This window comes from Dendrobates tinctorius, unplaced genomic scaffold (assembly GCF_039654945.1).
Source record: "Dendrobates tinctorius isolate UK_male_01 unplaced genomic scaffold, ASM3965494v1 ptg000028l, whole genome shotgun sequence".
NCBI classification, from domain to species: domain Eukaryota; kingdom Metazoa; phylum Chordata; class Amphibia; order Anura; family Dendrobatidae; genus Dendrobates; species Dendrobates tinctorius.
This window is the reverse complement of record NW_027361696.1, coordinates 42,130-60,352: the sequence shown is the minus strand read 5'-3', so window position 1 is coordinate 60,352 and position 18,223 is coordinate 42,130. Positions and strand designations below refer to the sequence as shown.

General features: G+C 47.2%; 1 protein-coding gene across 1 annotated transcript in view; it reads left to right on the top strand.

Annotated features, from left to right (window-relative positions):
* The first annotated feature begins 21 nt into the window (after positions 1-21).
* SRPRA (SRP receptor subunit alpha) overlaps positions 22-18,223 on the top strand; it is a 31,069-nt gene continuing 12,867 nt past the window's right edge. Inside the window, exons 1-13 of the mRNA XM_073569946.1 lie at positions 22-265; positions 3,190-3,273; positions 3,493-3,656; positions 3,768-3,922; positions 6,287-6,437; positions 6,515-6,671; positions 7,093-7,214; positions 7,293-7,411; positions 7,533-7,619; positions 8,004-8,176; positions 8,247-8,460; positions 8,609-8,772; positions 8,857-8,955. Coding sequence (XP_073426047.1) covers positions 149-265; positions 3,190-3,273; positions 3,493-3,656; positions 3,768-3,922; positions 6,287-6,437; positions 6,515-6,671; positions 7,093-7,214; positions 7,293-7,411; positions 7,533-7,619; positions 8,004-8,176; positions 8,247-8,460; positions 8,609-8,772; positions 8,857-8,955 — 1,806 coding nt within the window. The 5' untranslated portion in view covers positions 22-148. The remainder of the gene's footprint in view (positions 266-3,189; positions 3,274-3,492; positions 3,657-3,767; positions 3,923-6,286; positions 6,438-6,514; positions 6,672-7,092; positions 7,215-7,292; positions 7,412-7,532; positions 7,620-8,003; positions 8,177-8,246; positions 8,461-8,608; positions 8,773-8,856; positions 8,956-18,223) is intronic.

Here is an 18,223-nt window from a genome sequence, read left to right as displayed (position 1 = left end):
GGGTGTAGAAAGATGACGGTGGGTGATACGCTGAAAGGCTGAGTGCCCGCCTTTTCCGGTACGAGCGGAAGCGACACTTTTCCCGGTGTTTCTCTGACGTGTCCCGGGGCTGTGAGTGACGTGCGCAGCGCAGCGCGGACAGAGAAACATGTTGGACTTCTTCACAATCTTCAGCAAAGGGGGCATCGTGCTCTGGTGCTTCCAGGGGGTGCGCGGCTCCATCAGCGGCCCAGTGAATGCGCTTCTGCGCTCCGTCATCCTTCAGGTGACCGCCGGGGGCGCTGCGGGGCCTGAGATGTCAGCGCTCCTGTTGTCGGGTCCCACAGGGGGATCCGACATTGGGCTTCCGGAGAAGACGTTCTGGGGTGCTGATGAATTAACGTGGAGTATCCGGGGGTGGTGACATCCACAGGCATAGACCTCAGGACTGTGGTATTGGGGTGCATGGCATATGGGTGGGGGGTGACCCTCATTTTCCAGCTGCTACTAGGGTGCAGTGATTCCCGGGCTGTGGAGGGAGCACATTGGTTCCCTGGGTGTAAGGAGGTGACCGGGAGCACAGTGATTCCTGAGGAGCAAAGAGGTGCCTGGCGTGGGAGTAGCAGTGATTCCTTTGGTGTAAGGAGGTGACTGGGGTAGGAGGAGGTGACCAGGAGGGGGAGTAGTGAATCCTGGGGTGTAAGGAGGTAACGGGTGGGAGGCGCAGTGGTTCCTGGGGTGTAAGGAAGTGACTGGGAGGAGAAGCAGTGATTCCCACGGTGTAAGGAGGTGATCAAAAGGGGATGCAGTGATTCCTGGGGTGTAAAGAGGTGACAGAGGTGGGAGGTCCAGTGATTCCCGGGGTGTAAGGGGGGGGACGCAGTGATTCCGGGGTGTAAGGAGGTGACCAGGAGGGGGAGTAGTGATTCTCGCGGAGTGAGGAGGGGACCTGGAGGGTGAGCAGTGATTTCCTGCGGTGTAAGGAGGTGACCGGGGTGGAAGGCGCAGTGATTCCTGTGGTTTAAGGAGGTGACCGGGGAGGCTCAGTGATTCCCAGGGTGTACGGAGGTGGCTGGGAGGGAGAGCAGTGATTCCCGGGGTGTAAGGAGGTGACTGGGAGGGAAAGTAGTGATTCCCGGGGTGTATGAAGGTGAATGGGCGGGAGAGCTGTGGTTCCTGGGGTGGGAGAAGGTGACCGGAGTGGAAGGCGCAGTGATTCCCAGGATGTAAGGAGTAAGGCACAGTGATTTCTGGGGTGTATTGAGGTGACCGAGGTGGGAGTCGCAGTGATTCCAGGGGTGTGAGGAGGTGACCGGGAGGGGGTTCAGTGATTCCTGGGGTGTAAGGAGGTGACCGAGCTGGGATGCACAGTGATTCCTGGGTGTGAGCAAGTGACTGAGGTGGGAGGATCAGTGATTCTAGGGGAGTAAGGAGGAGACTCGGAGGGGGAGCAATTATTCTTGGGGTGTGAGGAGGTTACCGAGGGGCAGGCGCAATAATTCCCAGGGCTTCGGGACGTGACTGGCAGTTGGAGCAGTGATTCCCAGGGTGTGGGGAGGGGGAACAGTGATTCTTGTGGTGTGCGGAGGTGACTGGGAGGGGGCATACTGATTCCAGGGTTGGGGGAACAGTGATTCTCTGGGCTGTAGGGAAGTGATGGAGAGCGGGGGTCTCACAATGATTTTCATGTTGTAAGGAGATGACCATTGATTCCCGGGGTGTAAGAAAGTGACCGGAGGGGGCATTCGGTAAATCTTGGGGTGTAAGGAGGTGACCGGGAGGGGGATCAGTGATTACCAGGGGGTGTAAGGAGGTGACTGGGGGGCACAGTGATTCTCGGGATGTAAGGAGGTGACCGGTAGCAGTGATTCCCGGGCTGTGAGGAGATGACATGGGATGGGGGGAGTAGTGATTCACAGGGTGTGAGGGGGTGCAGTGATTCCCGGGGTGTAAGGAGATGACATGGTGGGGGCACAGTGAGTCCCGGAGTGGGAGGGAGGTGACTGTGTGGGTGGGGGGGTGTCGCAGTGCTTCCCTCGGATGAGGGGGTGAGGGGAGTGGCCATGAAGGGGTGCAGTAATTCCCAGGGTGTGGGGAGGTGACCGGGAGGGGGCGAAGGGATTCCCAGGGCGCGTGACCGGGAGTGGGTGCAGTGATTCCCGGGGTGTAGGGGCGGGGTGACTGTGTTTGGTGTGGTGGTGGTTTGAGTGGAGGGGGGCAGTGTTTCCCAGGGTGTAGGGAAGTGACCGGGGGTGGCGCAGTGCTTCTCGGAGATGAGGGGGCAGGAGGATTGAAAGTGAAGGGGCTCAGTGATTTCCAGGGTGTAGGGAGGTGACCGGGGGTGGCGCAGTGCTTCTTGGAGATGAGGGAGTGGGAAGAGTGACCATGAAGGGGCGCAGTGATTTCCAGGGTGTAGGGAGGTGACCGGGGGTGCCGCAGTGATTTCCAGGGTGTAGGGAGGTGACCGGGGGTGGCGCAGTGCTTCTTGGAGATGAGGGAGTGGGAAGAGTGACCATGAAGGGGCGCAGTGATTCTCAGGGTTTAGGAACGTTAACCGGGAGGGGGCTCAGTGATTCTTGGGGGGACGACCGGGAGGGGGCGCAGTGAGTCCCTGGGAGTAGGCGTGGTGACCAGGAGGGGGTGTATTGAGTCCCGAGGTATGGGGAGGTGACCAAGTGGTGCAGTGATTCCCGAGGTAGGAGTGACCGGAGGGGATGAGAGTGACTGGGAGGAGGCCAGCGATTCCCAGGGTGTCCTACTGCTGTAAGGTTTGAACTCCATATGCCGACATCTATGGTGCAGCTCTTGCTTTGGTTTTTTTAGGGGCCCAAGCGTGAGTGGCACGGTGGTGTTGGGTTTTGTACTGTTAGTCTGGGGGGTTCAGTACAGAGATGACATGATTGTATTACTGCGGGACCTGATGTGGGGAGAGGGGTGATGTACGATTGATTGTTTCCTCTCTACTATATTCTGTGACCCCCCCCCCCCCCCCCGAGTCCCCCATCATGTTCTTCTAATATTGGGATGTTGCAGGTCATGGGATCTTGTGACCGTTGGGTCAATATTCTGGGGTTCACTGAGGCTCCACTGGCACTTTTGAGGCATCCTGTCCAGGTGCTGTGCAGCTGGATCGGACCTGGGAGCTATAACACTGCGGTTTGTCAAGGGTGTGGCTCACTGCTCTCATCATTGTCTGTGTTGTCTCTGTAGGAGCGAGGCGGCAGCAACTGCTACAACCATGACTCCCTCACCCTGAAGTACAAGCTGGACAATCAGTTTGAGTTGGTGTTCGTGGTAAGACATGTATTGTGGCGGTGGCCAGTGCGCTGATACATATCCCAAGTTATTCTGTGTCCTCCCTCAGCCTGAGTCTCCTAATCTATGGATGGATGGAGCGGGGCATGGGACTGCTCAATATGGGTCTGATCACAGCATGACCAGCCGATGAGGAGGGGAACGTCCTGCACTTTAACCCTTGTGTGTCACCTCTTCATCCGTCTCCTGTCCCCATAGGTCGGATACCAGAAGATTTTAACGCTGACGTATGTGGACAAGTTAATAGACGACGTCCATAAAGAATTCCGGGATAAGTATCGCAATCAGATCCAGCAGAACGGCACGCTGGGTTTATTAAGCGGCTCTTTCGATTTTCAGGATGATTTTGACTTCCTTCTCAGGTTGGTGGGTGACAGGGTGTAGCCCGACCTCAGTATGGAGGTGTCTTGGATTATCCATGGGCTGTTTTGTGGGGATTTGTGATCCTGAGCTGACTTGTGTCTGTCGTACAGGGCAGCGGAGGAGAGTAGCCGAGCTCGAGCGCCTGCCGCCATGAAGACCTTCAAACAGTCCGAGAAGTCCAAGAAGACGGTGAAGTCCATGATTGAAAAGCCGGGAGAAAAAGTGAAGGAAAATCATAAGAAGAGCAAGTCTTCTAAGAAAGAGAGTGAGTGCCGAGCGTTAACCCTGCAGTGTCCTGGACGGAGAATACGTGTGTATTATGTGGTGTCTGGCTGATATGTGGGGGCCGGGACTTGTGTGGACCCCACAGACCTCACACATCAGGGGCATCCATAGGGCCTTGGGGGGCTCATCTGCCTGTTCTCCATTTACTGGAGGAAAACACGCACACCAGAAGACTTCATACACTTCAAATTTATGTTAAGGACATATAACTGTGCCCTTCACCTCGCCAAACAGACCTACTTCACCACCCTGATCTCACTATTCAACAACCCCAAGAAACTTTTTGACACCTTTCACTCCCTCCTCAAGCCAAAAGCACAAGCCCCTATCACAGACATTTGTGCTGATGACCTGGCCTCCCACTTTATAGAGAAAATAGACATTATCCGCCAGGAAATCCGCTCCCAATCGCCAAGTTCAGTGACTCCCATCCCTCCCTGCATTTCCCCTGGCTCACTCTCCACATTCGATCCCATCACAGAAGAAGTCGTCTCCAGGCTCCTCTCCTCTTCTCGTCCGACTACATGCACAACCGACCCCATTCCCTCACATCTCCTCCAGTCTCTCTCTCCAGTCCTCACAACTCGCCTAACTACAATTTTTAATCTCTCCCTCTCCTCTGGCATTTTCCCCTCCTCCTTCAAACACTCTATCATTACCCCATTACTAAAGAAACCCACCCTCGACCCATCCTGCACAAACAACTTCAGACCAGTCTCCAATCTCCCCTTCATCTCTAAACTCTTGGAGCGCCTGATATACTCCCGCCTTACCCGTTACCTCTCCACTCACTCCCTCTTAGACCCTTCACAGTCCGGTTTCCGCCACCTACATTCAACAGAAACTGCACTCAAAGTGACCAGTGACCTTCTGACAGCAAAACGTAACGGTAACCACTCTCTGCTCATTCTTCTCGACCTTTCTGCAGCTTTCGACACTGTTGACCACCCTCTCCTACTCTCTAGGCTCCAGTCACTAGGCATTAAGGACACTGCTCTCTCCTGGTTCTCCTCCTATCTTTCTGACCGCTCCTTCAGTGTTCTGTTCTCTGGCTCCACTTCATCTCCTCTTCCTCTCACTGTCGGGGTACCTCAGGGCTCAGTTCATGGCCCCCTTCTCCTCTCTCTACACAGCCCCAATTGGACAGACCATCAGCAGATTTGGCTTTCAGTACCATCTTTATGCTGATGACACACAACTATACACATCATCCCCTGACCTTACCCCCGTTGTACTACAGAATGCCACTGACTGTCTGTCTGCAGTCTCCAACATCATGCCTGCTCTCTATCTGAAACTCAACCTCTCCAAAACTGAACTTCTTCTGCTCCCGCCATCTACTAACCTCCCTAAATCTGACATTTCCCTCTCCGTGGGTGGCACCATAATAACACCCCGACAGCAAGCGCGCTGTCTGGGCGTTATGTTTGACTCCGATCTCTCCTTCACCTCCCATATACAATCTCTTGCCCGCTCGTGCCGCTTACACCTAAAGAACATCTCTAGAATCCGCCCTTTTCTCACCATGGAAACAACAAAAACCCTCACTGTCGCCCTGATCCACTCCCGCCTGGACTACTGTAACGCTCTATTAATTGGCCTCCCCCCTCACTCGACTCTCCCCTCTCCAGTCCATCCTTAATGCAGCAGCCAGGGTTGTCCATCTGGCTAATCGTTTCTCGGCGCGTCCGCTCTTTGCCAGTCGTTACACTGGCTGCCCATTCATTACAGGATACAATTCAAAGTACTTGTTCTCACCCACAAAGCTATCCACAGTGCGGCACCCCCTTACATCTCCTCCCTCATTTCTGTCTATCGGCCTAACCGACCACTGCTCTCTGCAAATGACTTTCGACTAACCTCTGCCCTAATCCATACCTCCCACTCCCGACTCCAAGACTTCTCCCGTGCTGCGCCAATCCTCTGGAATGCTCTACCCCAAAATATTAGGACCATCCACAATTTGCATAGATTTAGGCGCTCGCTCAAAACACATTTGTTCAGAGCGGCCTATCACATTCAGTAATCAAAGTCATTTTATTTTTGTGTGTGTAGCCCATTCACTTTCTCCATCTATCCCCCACCCCCTGAAGATGGCTGGACCATCCTTGTAAATACATCATTGTAAATACAAACCTGTGCTTTGTATTGCCCCCACCTCATTGTAGATTGTAAGCTCCCACGAGCAGGGTCGTCTTATTTCGCTTTAATTATTGTATTGTTAACGTTATTACTTATGACTGTTGTGTTTGAATCTGTTCAACTGTAAAGCGCTGCGGAATATGTTGGCGCTATATAAATAAAGATTGTTATTATTATTACTGAGCTCCGCTATGTTTTGCAGATATTGCACCAGAAGCCGTCACTTCCAATAAACCGAAGGTGAGTGTGCTGCCGTCCTCCGGGGACAAGGAGGAGCTGAGCGCTGAGGAGACCATGCAGCGGAAGCGTGAGGAGTTCTTCAAGAAGAAGATGAAGACCGGGGACAAGGCCAGGTGCGGACACAGTGCACAGGGATCCTGGGGGCTGGGTCCTGTCACTGAGTACTGACAGTTTTAGCCATTTTTTATAGCAAATCCCCAAAACCGGAGGCTCAGAAGGAAAAAGGAAAGCAGCCACGGGTATGGGAGCTTGGCGCATCCAACACCAAAGAGCTAGACTACAGCAAACCCACCACCAACGGCAGCATGGAGGAGGGGGCCGCGCCGGACGAGGACCTCGAGACGCTGGTAAGATTCGGCACCACTGTATCCCGTTGCTGTACATAGGAATCTATGCTTCTATTCCTCATCATTTACAAGATCTCCCCTTGCAGTGAATGAGTAGAAATCTCCGAGAATAAGAAAGTTTTTTTATGATTCTTACAGCTGAAGGTTTGTTACTATTGTATGTTGTTTGTCTATAAGGTTACTGTTATGGCAGCCATTAGTATTGGTCACCCAGGTGAAGGGACTTGCGCAAGGTCAGAAAAACATGGCAGCCTTCTTCCAAAAACTACAGCTTGTGTGTGGGATTACATTTCTGCATCGTTCACCTCTATAGATATGAGGTGTAATGCCAGACACAACTTGTTGACAGGAAGAAGGCGTCCATCCATGTTTGGCGGATCCTGGACATTCCCTTGAAGTGTTCATATGATGTGTATTTCAGAGATTTCGCAGTGGTTTCATGTCAGGGAACCCCCCAGATGTGGAGTATGAAAGCAGCAGTGAAGAAGAGGAAGACATCCCCACTGTCCAAACTAAATCCACTCCATCTGTGGACAGGTCCAGGTAGACCACCTGTCTGTACTACTGGTCAGGGCTGTGGGTCCGTGCTGCGCTCTCACCACTACTGGGTTCTTTTCCTAGTGCCAAGAAGAGCGGCTTTGGAGGGATGTTTGGGATGTTGAAGGGTCTGGTTGGGGCTAAAAGTCTAACCATGGTTGACATGGAGCCGGTGCTGGAGAAGATGAAAGATCATCTCATAGGTGAGGCTGATATAAAAGTACATGGTGAATAATGGAGGCCAGCTGCTCCTGACACTCCTCTTTCCTGGTTTTCTGAATGGCAAAAGATCAGAAATTTCTTACATGTTTGCTATTCTTGCAGCCAAGAATGTAGCAGCGGACATTGCTGTGCAGCTGTGCGAGTCAGTGGCAAAGAGACTGGAAGGGAAAGTCATGGGAACTTTCTCAAGTAAGTCCTATATCAATACTGACTGTTACATCCTGTATTATACTCCAGAGCTGCACTCACTATTCTGCTGGTGCAGTCACTGTGTACTGTACATACATTACATTACTGATCCTGAGTTCCATCCTGTATTATACTCCATAGCTGCACTCACTATTCTGCTGGTGCAGTTAATGTGTACATACATTACATTACTGATCCTGAGTTCCATCCTGTATTATACTCCAGAGCTGCACTCAATAGTTTGCTGGTGTAGTCAGTCACTGTGTACATTACTGATCCTGTATTACATGCCAGCTCTGCATTCACTGTTCACATACAATACATATCCTGTATTATTACCCAGGGCTGCGCTCACTGTGCACCGCTGTTCTTTTTTCCCATCAGCTGTGACGTCTGCAGTTAAACAAGCTTTACAGGAGTCCCTGGTGCAGATCTTGCAGCCAAAGCGCCGTGTGGATGTGCTGCGTGATGTGATGGAGTCGCAGCGCGTGCGTCGTCCGTACGTCATCACTTTCTGTGGGGTCAACGGAGTGGGGAAATCCACCAACTTGGCCAAGGTAAGTGAGTGAGCGATTCCCGGTCATTCCTTCTCTCCAACTTTCACTTATGTTGTCTTTTCTGCTGCAGATTTCCTTCTGGCTGATAGAGAACGGTTATAACGTGCTGATTGCGGCATGTGACACGTTCCGCGCCGGGGCGGTGGAGCAGCTGCGCACTCACACAAAACGCCTTAATTCCCTGCACCCTCCTGAGAAGCACAATGGCCGCTCCATGGTGCAGCTCTATGAGAAGGGCTATGGCAAAGACGCTGCTGGCATCGCCATGGAGGCCATATCTTATGGTGAGCACCATCTGCAGGAGAGATGCACAGGAGGGGTTCATTCATTACAGGGGTGGTCTGGATTTCTGATGCTCCTCAGATCAGCTGTTCTGGGGGTCAGCGCTGTCTGGTGAATGAGACCCTCTGTGATTACTTTGTCTTCATGCAGCTCGGAATCAGGGTTATGACGTGGTGCTGGTGGACACGGCCGGCCGCATGCAGGACAACGCTCCCCTGATGACTGCGCTGGCCAAGCTCATCGCCGTCAACATGCCTGATCTCGTCCTTTTTGTTGGGGAAGCCTTAGTGGGCAATGAGGCGGTGGATCAGCTGGTGCGGTGACATATTGTTGGGTTTGGGCTCTCGCTGGGGCAGAGATGCTTCATGGGGAACAACGTGTTGTCTTCATAATCATAGGTGAAGTTTAACAAGGCGTTGGCCGATCACTCGCTGTCAGAGAAGCCACGGCTCATCGATGGCATCGTGCTCACCAAGTTCGACACGATTGATGATAAGGTAAATCCGATGTCACCCGCAGCCTTCCTCCTTCATGCTGTCACTAGGGCCCCGTACTGTCTGGAGGCTTCCTCCTTCTTGCTGTCACTTTGGCCCTGCACTGTCCGGGGTCTTCCTCCTTCATGTTGTCAGTAGCTCTTTACACTGGGGCCCCCGTACTGTCTGGAGCCTTCCTCCTTCATGCTCTCTGTGTCTCCTTACACTGTGGCCCAGTACTGTCCGGAGTCTTCCTCCTTCATGCTGTCTGTGTCTCCTTACACTGGGGCCCCGTACTGTCTGGAGCCTTCCTCCTTCATGCTGTCAGTGGCTCTTTATACCGGGGCCCCATACTGTCCGGAGCCTTCCTCCTTCATACTGGCACCACACATAAAGGAAAACGGGAAAACCAGCAATCACATAGTGATATATGCAGACCCAGTCGTATCTATAGCTGATAACCCCACAGACTACGTAATTATAATTGTTAGGACAGTCAAATCACTGAACACCGCACAAAACACAAGAAACATTGACCATAAGTCCTGAATGTAAAAATATATATACTTTATTATTTTATAAATGAAGGTACTTGAGGTATTTTAAAAGTAGCAAAGCATCAGTGTTTTATAATATAAAAATATACATAAGAGGGCAGTACTATCCATTTCATAAGGGCAAATTATTGCAGAAAATGGTGTTAACAAATGTATCTCAAAAATATACAGTGAAGAAAATGTAAACCCTTAGTGACAGAGCCATTTTACAGCTAAATGACCGGGCCAATTTTTACAATTCTGACCACTGTCACTTTGAGGTTATAACTCTGGAACGCTTTAACGGATCCCACTGATTCTGAGATTGTTTTTTCGTGACATATTGTACTTCATGTTAGTGGTAAAATTTCTTCGATATGTCTTGTGTTTATTTATGAAAAAAATGGAAATATGGCGAAAATTTTGCAATTTTAAAACTTTAAATTTTTATGCCCTTAAATCAGAGAGATGTGTCACATAAATTTCTTAATAAATAACATTTCCCACATGTCCACTTTATATCAGCACAATTTTGTAAACAAATTTTTTTTTGTTAGGAAGTTATAAGGGTTAAAAGTTGACTAACGATTTCTCATTTTTACAACAAAATTTACAAAACCATTTTTTTTAGGGACCACATCATATTTAAAGTTATTTTGAGAGGTGTACATGACAGAAAATACCAAAATGTGACACCATTCTAAAAACTAGACCCCTCAAGGTGCTCAAAACCACATTCGAGAAGTTTATTAACCCTTTACGTGCTTCACAGGAACTAAAGAAATGTGGAAGGAAAAAATTAACATTTAACTTATTTTTGCAAAAGATTTACTTCAGATCCAATTTTTTTTATTTTCACAAGTGGTAAAAGAGAAAATAAACCTAAAAATTTGTTGTGCAATTTCTCCTGAATACACCAATACCCCATATGTGGGGGTAAACCACTTTTTCAGCGCACGGCAGAGCTCACAAGGGAAGGAGCGCCGTTTGACTTTTTCAACGCAGAATTGGCTGCAATTGAGATCGGATGCCATGTTGCATTCGGAGAGCCCCTAATGTTCCTAAACAGTGGAAACCCCCAACAAGTGACTCACTTTTGGAAACTAGACCCCTTAAGGAACTTATCTAGATATGTGGTGAGCACTTTGAACCTTCAAGTGCTTCACAGAAGTTTATAACGTAGAGCCGTGAAAATAAAAAATCATTTTTTTTCCACAAAAATGATCTTTTCGCCCCCAAATTTTTATTTTTACAAGGGTATCAGGAGAAATCATACCCCCACAGTTATTGTGCGATTTGTCCTGAGTATGCTGATACCCTATATGTGGGCGTAAACCACTGTTTGGGCGCACGGCAGAGCTCAGAAGGGAAGGAGTACCGTTTGACTTTTTCAATGCAGAATTGGCTGGTATTGAGATTGGATGCCATGTCGCTTTTGGAGAGCCCCTGATGTGCCTAAACAGTGAAAAAAAACCACAATTACACCATCTTGGAAACTAGACCCCTGAAGGAACTTATCTAGATGTGTGGTGAGCACTTTGAACCCCCAAGTGCTTCAAAGAAGTTTATAACGCAGAGCAGTGAAAATAAAAAATCACTTTTTTTTTCCTCAAATGATTTTTTAGCCTGCTATGTTTTATTTTATCAAGGGTAACAGGAGAAATTGGACCACAAAAGTTGTTGTGCAATTAGTCCGGAGTATGAAGATAACCCCATATGTGGTGGGGAACCACTGCTTGGGCGCATGGGAGACCTCGAAATGGAAGGAACGCCATTTTGGAATGCAGACTTTGATGGAATGGTCTGCGGGTGTCGTTGCGTTTTGCAGAGCCACTGATGTGCCTAACAGTATAAACTCCCCACAAGTGACCCCATTTTGGAAATTAGACCCCTGAAGGAGCTTATCTAGATTTGTGGTGAGCACTTTGAACCCCCACGTGCTTCACAGAAGTTTATAAACCCAGAGCCTTGAAAATAAAAAAAACATTTTTTTCCTCAAAAATGATTTTAACGCCCGCTATTTTTTATTTTCCTAAGGGTAACAGGAGAAATTGAACCACAAATGTTGTTGTGCAATTTGTCCTGAGTACACTGATACCCCATATGTGGAGCGCCATTTTGGAATGCAGATTTGATGGAATGTTCTGTGGGCGTCATTTTGCGTTTGCAGAGCACCTGATGTTCATAAACAGTATAAACCCCCCACGGAGCTTTTCTAGATATGTGGTGAGCACTTTGAACCCCCAAGTGCTTCACAGAAGTTTATGACGCAGAGCCGTGAAAATTTTCCCAAGGGTAACAGGAGAAATTAGACCCCCAAAGTTGGTAAATAGTGGAAACCCCTCAATTCTTGCTCCAACCCTAACCCCAACACACCCCTAACCCTAATCCCAACGCTAATACTAATTCTAACCCTAAGTCTAACCCTAATTCCAACCCTAATTCTAGCCCTAATGGAAAAATGAAAAAAAAAAAATATTTTCTTTGATTCATTGTGTTTGCCTAACTAAGGGGGTGATAAACGGGGCCTATTTACTATTTTTTTTATTTTGATCACGATGATAGTTTATCATCGTGATCAAAATGAATGAATGGAATCTGCCAGCCGGAGCCTGCAGATTCCCGGCGGGCGCACTGCGCATGCGCCTGCCATTTTCTCCGGATCCAAGATGGTGGCGCCCACCGGAGGAAGCTGCAGGGACGCAGGACCACCGGAAGGTACAGGGGGGGATCGGGGGACCTTATTTCTCTTGCCCCGAGAAGTTTCTTATTTCGACTTGCCCCAAAAAAAGCAATGCGTTTTTTTACAGCAAAACCCCCATTGTACGCTAAAAAAAGCACCAAAAAACGCACACAAACGCATGATGCGTTTTTTCCATGCGTTTGTGTGCGCAAAAAACGCGCAGCAAAAAAACGCAAGTGTGAAAGTAGCTTCACTGCATAGATATACCACATGTATAATGGGAATAATACCCAATAGCACCGATAGGTGTCAGTATATGCATAGTTTATATCCTGGACCAGGAATATTTCTGAAAACAGCGTTAGACATCAAAGAGTATGGTAAGTATAAGGTATAACTTACAAGCTACACTGCACCTGGTCTGGACCGCCGCCCTCCCCAACACGTGTTTCGGCCCTTAGCCTTCGTCAGGGGGTGGCGCCTATTGGAGACAGGTAAGTATATATACCCAAACTCAACCAATCGCACATCGGATATAGCAAAACTGGCCAATCAAAGTGGAAGGGTGTGTTTAACAATCACCATGATGAACTTCCCATCCTATTCTACCTCATACGTCATTTGATCAAAACCATATCATTATAAGTTGTGAATTGCTGCAATATGTGTGAAAACAGGAGACCAGGCCCTAATAGCGCGTGACAAACAAGAGGTAATCGTCACCCCTCATAAATACAAAGCGTCCCTGGTAACATAATGACACGCATACTGCGCATGACAGTGAAAACATGGCCGCCGCTACTTGTAGCTATACAGCGCCCATAGTAACATAACGAATCACACTGCGCATGACCGGAAGAAAATGGCCGCCGCTACTCATAGATACACAGCGTTCCTAGTAACAAAAAGTCGTACTGCGCATGACAGGAAAAAGATGGCCGCCGCTACTCATGATTACAAAGCGTCCATGGTAACTTAGATACTTAATCATAGAATCGTAGAGTTGGAAGGGACCTCCTGGGCCATCTGGTCCAACCCCCTGCTCAAAGCAGGATTCGCTAAATCATCCCAGTCAGATATCTGTCCAGTCTCTGTTTGAAGACTTCCATTAGAGGAGAACTTGCCACTTCTCATGGCAGCCTGTTCCACTCATTGATCACTCTGTCAAAAAGTTTTTTCTAATATCTAATCTGTGTCTCCTCCCATTCAGTTTCATCCCATTGCTTCTAGTCCTTCCTTGTGCAAATGAGAATAAAGATGATCCTTCTACAATGTGACAGCCCTTTAGATATTTGTAGACAGCTATTAAGTCTCCTCTCAGTCTTCTCTTTTGCAAACTAAACATTCCCAAATCCTGCAACCTTTCCTCATAAGACAGGGTTTGCAGACCGGTCACCATTCTGGTCGCTCTTTTCTGAACTCGCTCCAGTTTGTTGATGTCTTTCTTAAAATGTGGTGCCCAAAACTGGACACAATATTCCAGATGAGGTCTGACCAAAGAGGAGTAGAGGGCAATAATGACTTCACGTGATCTAGACTGTAAGCTTCTGTTAGTACATCCTAGAATTGCATTTGCCTTTTTTGCTGCTGCATCACACTGTTGACTCATATTCAGTCTGTGATCTATTAGTATACCCAAGTCTTTTTCACATGTGCTGTTGCTTAGCTCTTCCTCCCATTCTGTATATGCTTTTTTCATTTTTATTGCCCAGATGTAGTACTTTGCATTTTTCCCTGTTAAAAACCATTCTGTTAGTTACTGCTCCAGTTTATTTATATCTTTTTGAATCCTCTCTCTCTCTTCTCTAGTATTAGCTATCCCTCCTAGCTTTGTGTCATCAGCAAATTTAATCAGTTTACCCTCAATTCCTTCATCTAAATCGTTGATAAAGATGTTGAACAATACAGGGCCCAGGACAGATCCCTGTGGTACCCCACTTGAGACATTCTTCCAACTGGATGTGCAGCCATTTACGACCACTCTTTGGGTCCGATCACTAAGCCAGTTATGAATCCACCTAACAGTTGCCTTGTCCATTCCATACTTAGTCATTTTTTCAATAAGGATTGTATGAGATACTTTGTCAAATGCTTTGCTGAAGTCAAGATATACTATATCTACAGCATTTTCTTGATCCACCCAATCAGTGATTCCGTCATAGAAGGAAATTAAGTTAGTCTGGCATGACTTATTAGTTACAAACACATGCTGACTCTGTTTAATCACTTTATTCTTATCCAGGTATTGACATACATGTTGTTTAATAGTTTGTGCAAAGATCTTTCCTGGTATAGAAGTCAGACTCACCGGCCTATAGTTGCCTGGGTCCACCACCTTCCCCTTTTTGAAGATGGGAACAACATTTGCTCTTCTCCAGTCTTCTGGGACTTCTCCTGTTCTCTAAGAGTTTTCAAAGATTATGGAGAGGGGTTCAAAAATTTCTTCTGCTATCTCCTTCAGTACTCTGGGGTGTAATTCATCTGGACCTGGAGACTTGAATTCATTTAGGTTAGCTAAGTTTCCTCACTCTTTCTGTTTACAGATATCCTGGATTCTTCTATTCCCTTAATAGGACTGTGAAGAACAGTTGATGTTACATTTCCTTTCTGAGAGAAAACAGATGCAAAATAGGAATTTAAAAGTTCGGCCTTCTTAACATCCTGTTTTACCATTTCATCATTTTCATCCTGTAAAAATCCTATAGCATCTTTGACTTTTCTTTTATTTTTGACATATCCCCAAAATCCTTTGTTATTGCTTTTGACATCTCTTGCAAGCCTCAATTCATTGTCAGCTTTAGCTAATCTGATTTGTGCCCTGCAGGTTCTGCAGACATCATTATATTCTTTAGATATGCCTCCCTCTTTCCATTTTATAAACATTTCTTTCTTCCTTTTTAGCATGTGCTTAAGTTCTGTGTTCATCCATCCTGGTTTCCTTAAATGCTTCCTATTCTTCCCTCTTTTCGAAATTGTTAACAATTGTGCTTTGAGAATTTCATTTTTCAAGATTTCCCATCCTTCCTGGACATTTTTGTCTTTAAGGATATCCAGCCATTGGATCCCTCCAATTCTCTTTCTGAATCCCTTAAAATCTGCCTTTCTGAAATCTAACCTTGAAGTCTGAGTCCTTCACAGGTCTTCCTCCTCTAGTTATCCAAAATTCTAAAATAGCATGATCGCTACCTCCTAGGGTACTTATCCCCTTCACGACCTTTGACGCCACGTAGGCGTCATGAAAAGTCATGTCAAAACGACCCATGACGCCTATGTGGCGTCATGACTTTAACCCCTTGAGGACCGGGGTTATTTTCGTTTTTGTTTTTCGCTCCCTTTCTTCCCAGAGCCATAACTTTTATTTTTCCGTCAATATGGCCATGTGAGGGCTTATATCTAAGTGGTGAAAAAAAATCCAGTTTGCTAAAAAAAAAAAAAAAATTTCCGAGACCCGTAGCGTCTCCATTTTTCGTGATCTGGGGTTGGGTGAGGGCTTATTTTTTGCGTGCCGAGCTGACGTTTTTAATTATACCACTTTTATGCAGACACGTTCGCCCGTTATTGCATTTTAATGCATTGTCACAGAGAGAAAAAAAAAAAGGAATTCTGGGGTTTTGACTTTTTTTTCTCGCTACGCCGTTTAGCGATCGGGTTAATACTTTTTTTTATTGATAAATCGGGCGATTCTGAATGCGACGATACCTAATGTGTATGTGGGATTTTTTTTTTACTCTTTTATTTTGATTGGGGCGAAAGGGGGGTGATTTGAACTTTTATTTTTTTTTTACTTTTAAACATTTTTTTTTTTTTTTTTTTTTTCTTTTGGCATGCTTCATTAGCCTCCATAGGAGGCTTGAAGCATGCACAACTCAATCGGCTCTGCTACATATGGGCGATGAGTAGATCTCTCATATGTAGCAGATTTACTCCTGTGCTTTCAGCGCCGCCCACTGGGTGGCGCTGAAAGCCATCAGCCTGGAACAACCATAGAGGTCTCTGAGACCTCTGGTTGTCCAGGCAACATGACGCCGACCCCCGATCATGTGACGATTATGCAAATCTTTTTGCATAATAATTTGAAACACCGTTTAGGATTAGGGTTGGAATTAGGGTTAGGGCTGGAAGTAGGGTTAGGGCTGGAAGTAGGGTTAGGGCTGGAAGTAGGGTTAGGGCTGGAAGTAGGGTTAGGGCTGGAAGTAGGGTTAGGGCTGGAAGTAGGGTTAGGGCTGGAAGTAGGGTTAGGGCTGGAAGTAGGGTTATGGGTGGGTTGGGGTTGGGATTACGGTTAGGCTTGTGGTTAGGGTTAGAGTTGGGATTAGGGTTAGGGTTGGAGATAGAATTGAGGGGTTTCCACTGTTTAGGCACATTAGGGGGTCTACAAACGCGACATGGCGCCACCATTGATCCCAGCCAATTTTGCGTTCAAAAAGTTAAACAGTGCTCCCTCCAATTCGAGCCCCGATGTGCGCCGAAACAGTGGTTTACCCCCACATATGGGATATCCGCGTACTCAGGAAAAATTGCATAACAACTTTGGGGGTCTAATTTCTTCAGTTACCCTTGGGAAAATAAAAAATTGGGCGCTAAATAATTATTTTTGTGGAAAAAAAAAATTTTTTTATTTTCACGTTTCTGCGTTATAAACATCTGTGAAACACTTGGGGTTTCAAAGTGCTCACACACATCTAGATTAGTTCCTTGGGTGGTCTAGTTTCCAAAATGGGGTCACTTGTGGGGGGTTTCCACTGTTTAGGTACATCAGGGGCTCTGCAAACGTAATATGACACCCGCAGACCATTCCATCAAGTTGGCATTTCAAAACGTCACTACTTCCCTTCCGAGCTCCAACGTGTGCCCAAACAGTGGTCCCCCCCCCCCCCCCCACATATGGGGTACCAGCGTACTCAGGGCAAACTGGACAACAACTTTTGGGGTCCAAATTTATCCTGTTACCCTTGTGAAAATAAAAAATAGTGGGCTAAAAAATCATTTTTTGGGAAAAAAATTATTTTTTTATTTTCACGGCTCTGCTTTATAAACTTCTGTGAAGCACCTGGGGGTTCAAAGTGCTCACTATGCATCTAGATAAGTTCCTTAGGGGGTCTAGTTTCCAAAATGGGGGCATTTGTGGGGGAGCTCCAAAGTTTAGGCACACGGGCTCTCCAAATATGACATGGTGTCCGCTAACGATTGGAGCTAATTTTCCATTCAAAAAGTCAAATGACGCTCCTTCCCTTCTGCGCCCTGCCGTGTGCCCAAACAGTGGTTCCCCCCACATATGGGGTACCAGTGTACTCAGGACAAACTGGACAGCAACTTTTGGGGTCCAATTTATCCTGTTACCATTGTGAAAATAAAAAATAGCGGGCTAAAAAAACATTTTTGAGCAAAAAAAAAAAAAAGATTTATTTTCACTGCTCTGCGTTATAAACTTCTGTGAAGCATTTGGGGGTTCAAAGTGCTCACCACACATCTAGATAAGCTCCTTGGGGGTCTGTTTTCCAAAATGGGGTCACTTGTGGGGGAGTTCCAATGTTTAGGCACCCAGGGGCTCTCCAAACGCGACATGGTGTCCGCTAACGATTGGAGCCAATTTTCCAATCAAAAAGTCAAATGTCCCTCCTTCCCTTCCGGGCCCTGCCGTGCGCCCAAACAGTGGTTTATGACCACATATGAGGTATTGGTGTGCTCAGGAGAAATTGCCCAACAAATTTTAAGATCCATTTTATCCTGTTGCCCATGTGAAAATGAAGAAACTGAGGCTAAATAAAATTTGTGAAAAAAAAGTCCTTTTTTTTTTTTTTTTTACGGATTAATCTGTGAAGCACCTGGGGGTTTAAAGTGCTCACTATACATCTAGATAAGTTTCTTGGGGGGTCTAGTTTCCAAAATGGGGTCACTTGTGGGGGAGCTCCAATGTTTAGGCGCACAGTGGCTCTCCAAACGCGACATGGCAACCGCTAAATATTCAAGCATATTTGCCATTCAAAAAGTCAAATGGCGCTCCTTCCCTTCTGAGCCCTGCCGTGCGCTCAAACAGTGGTTTATGACCACATATGAGGTATCGGTGTACTCA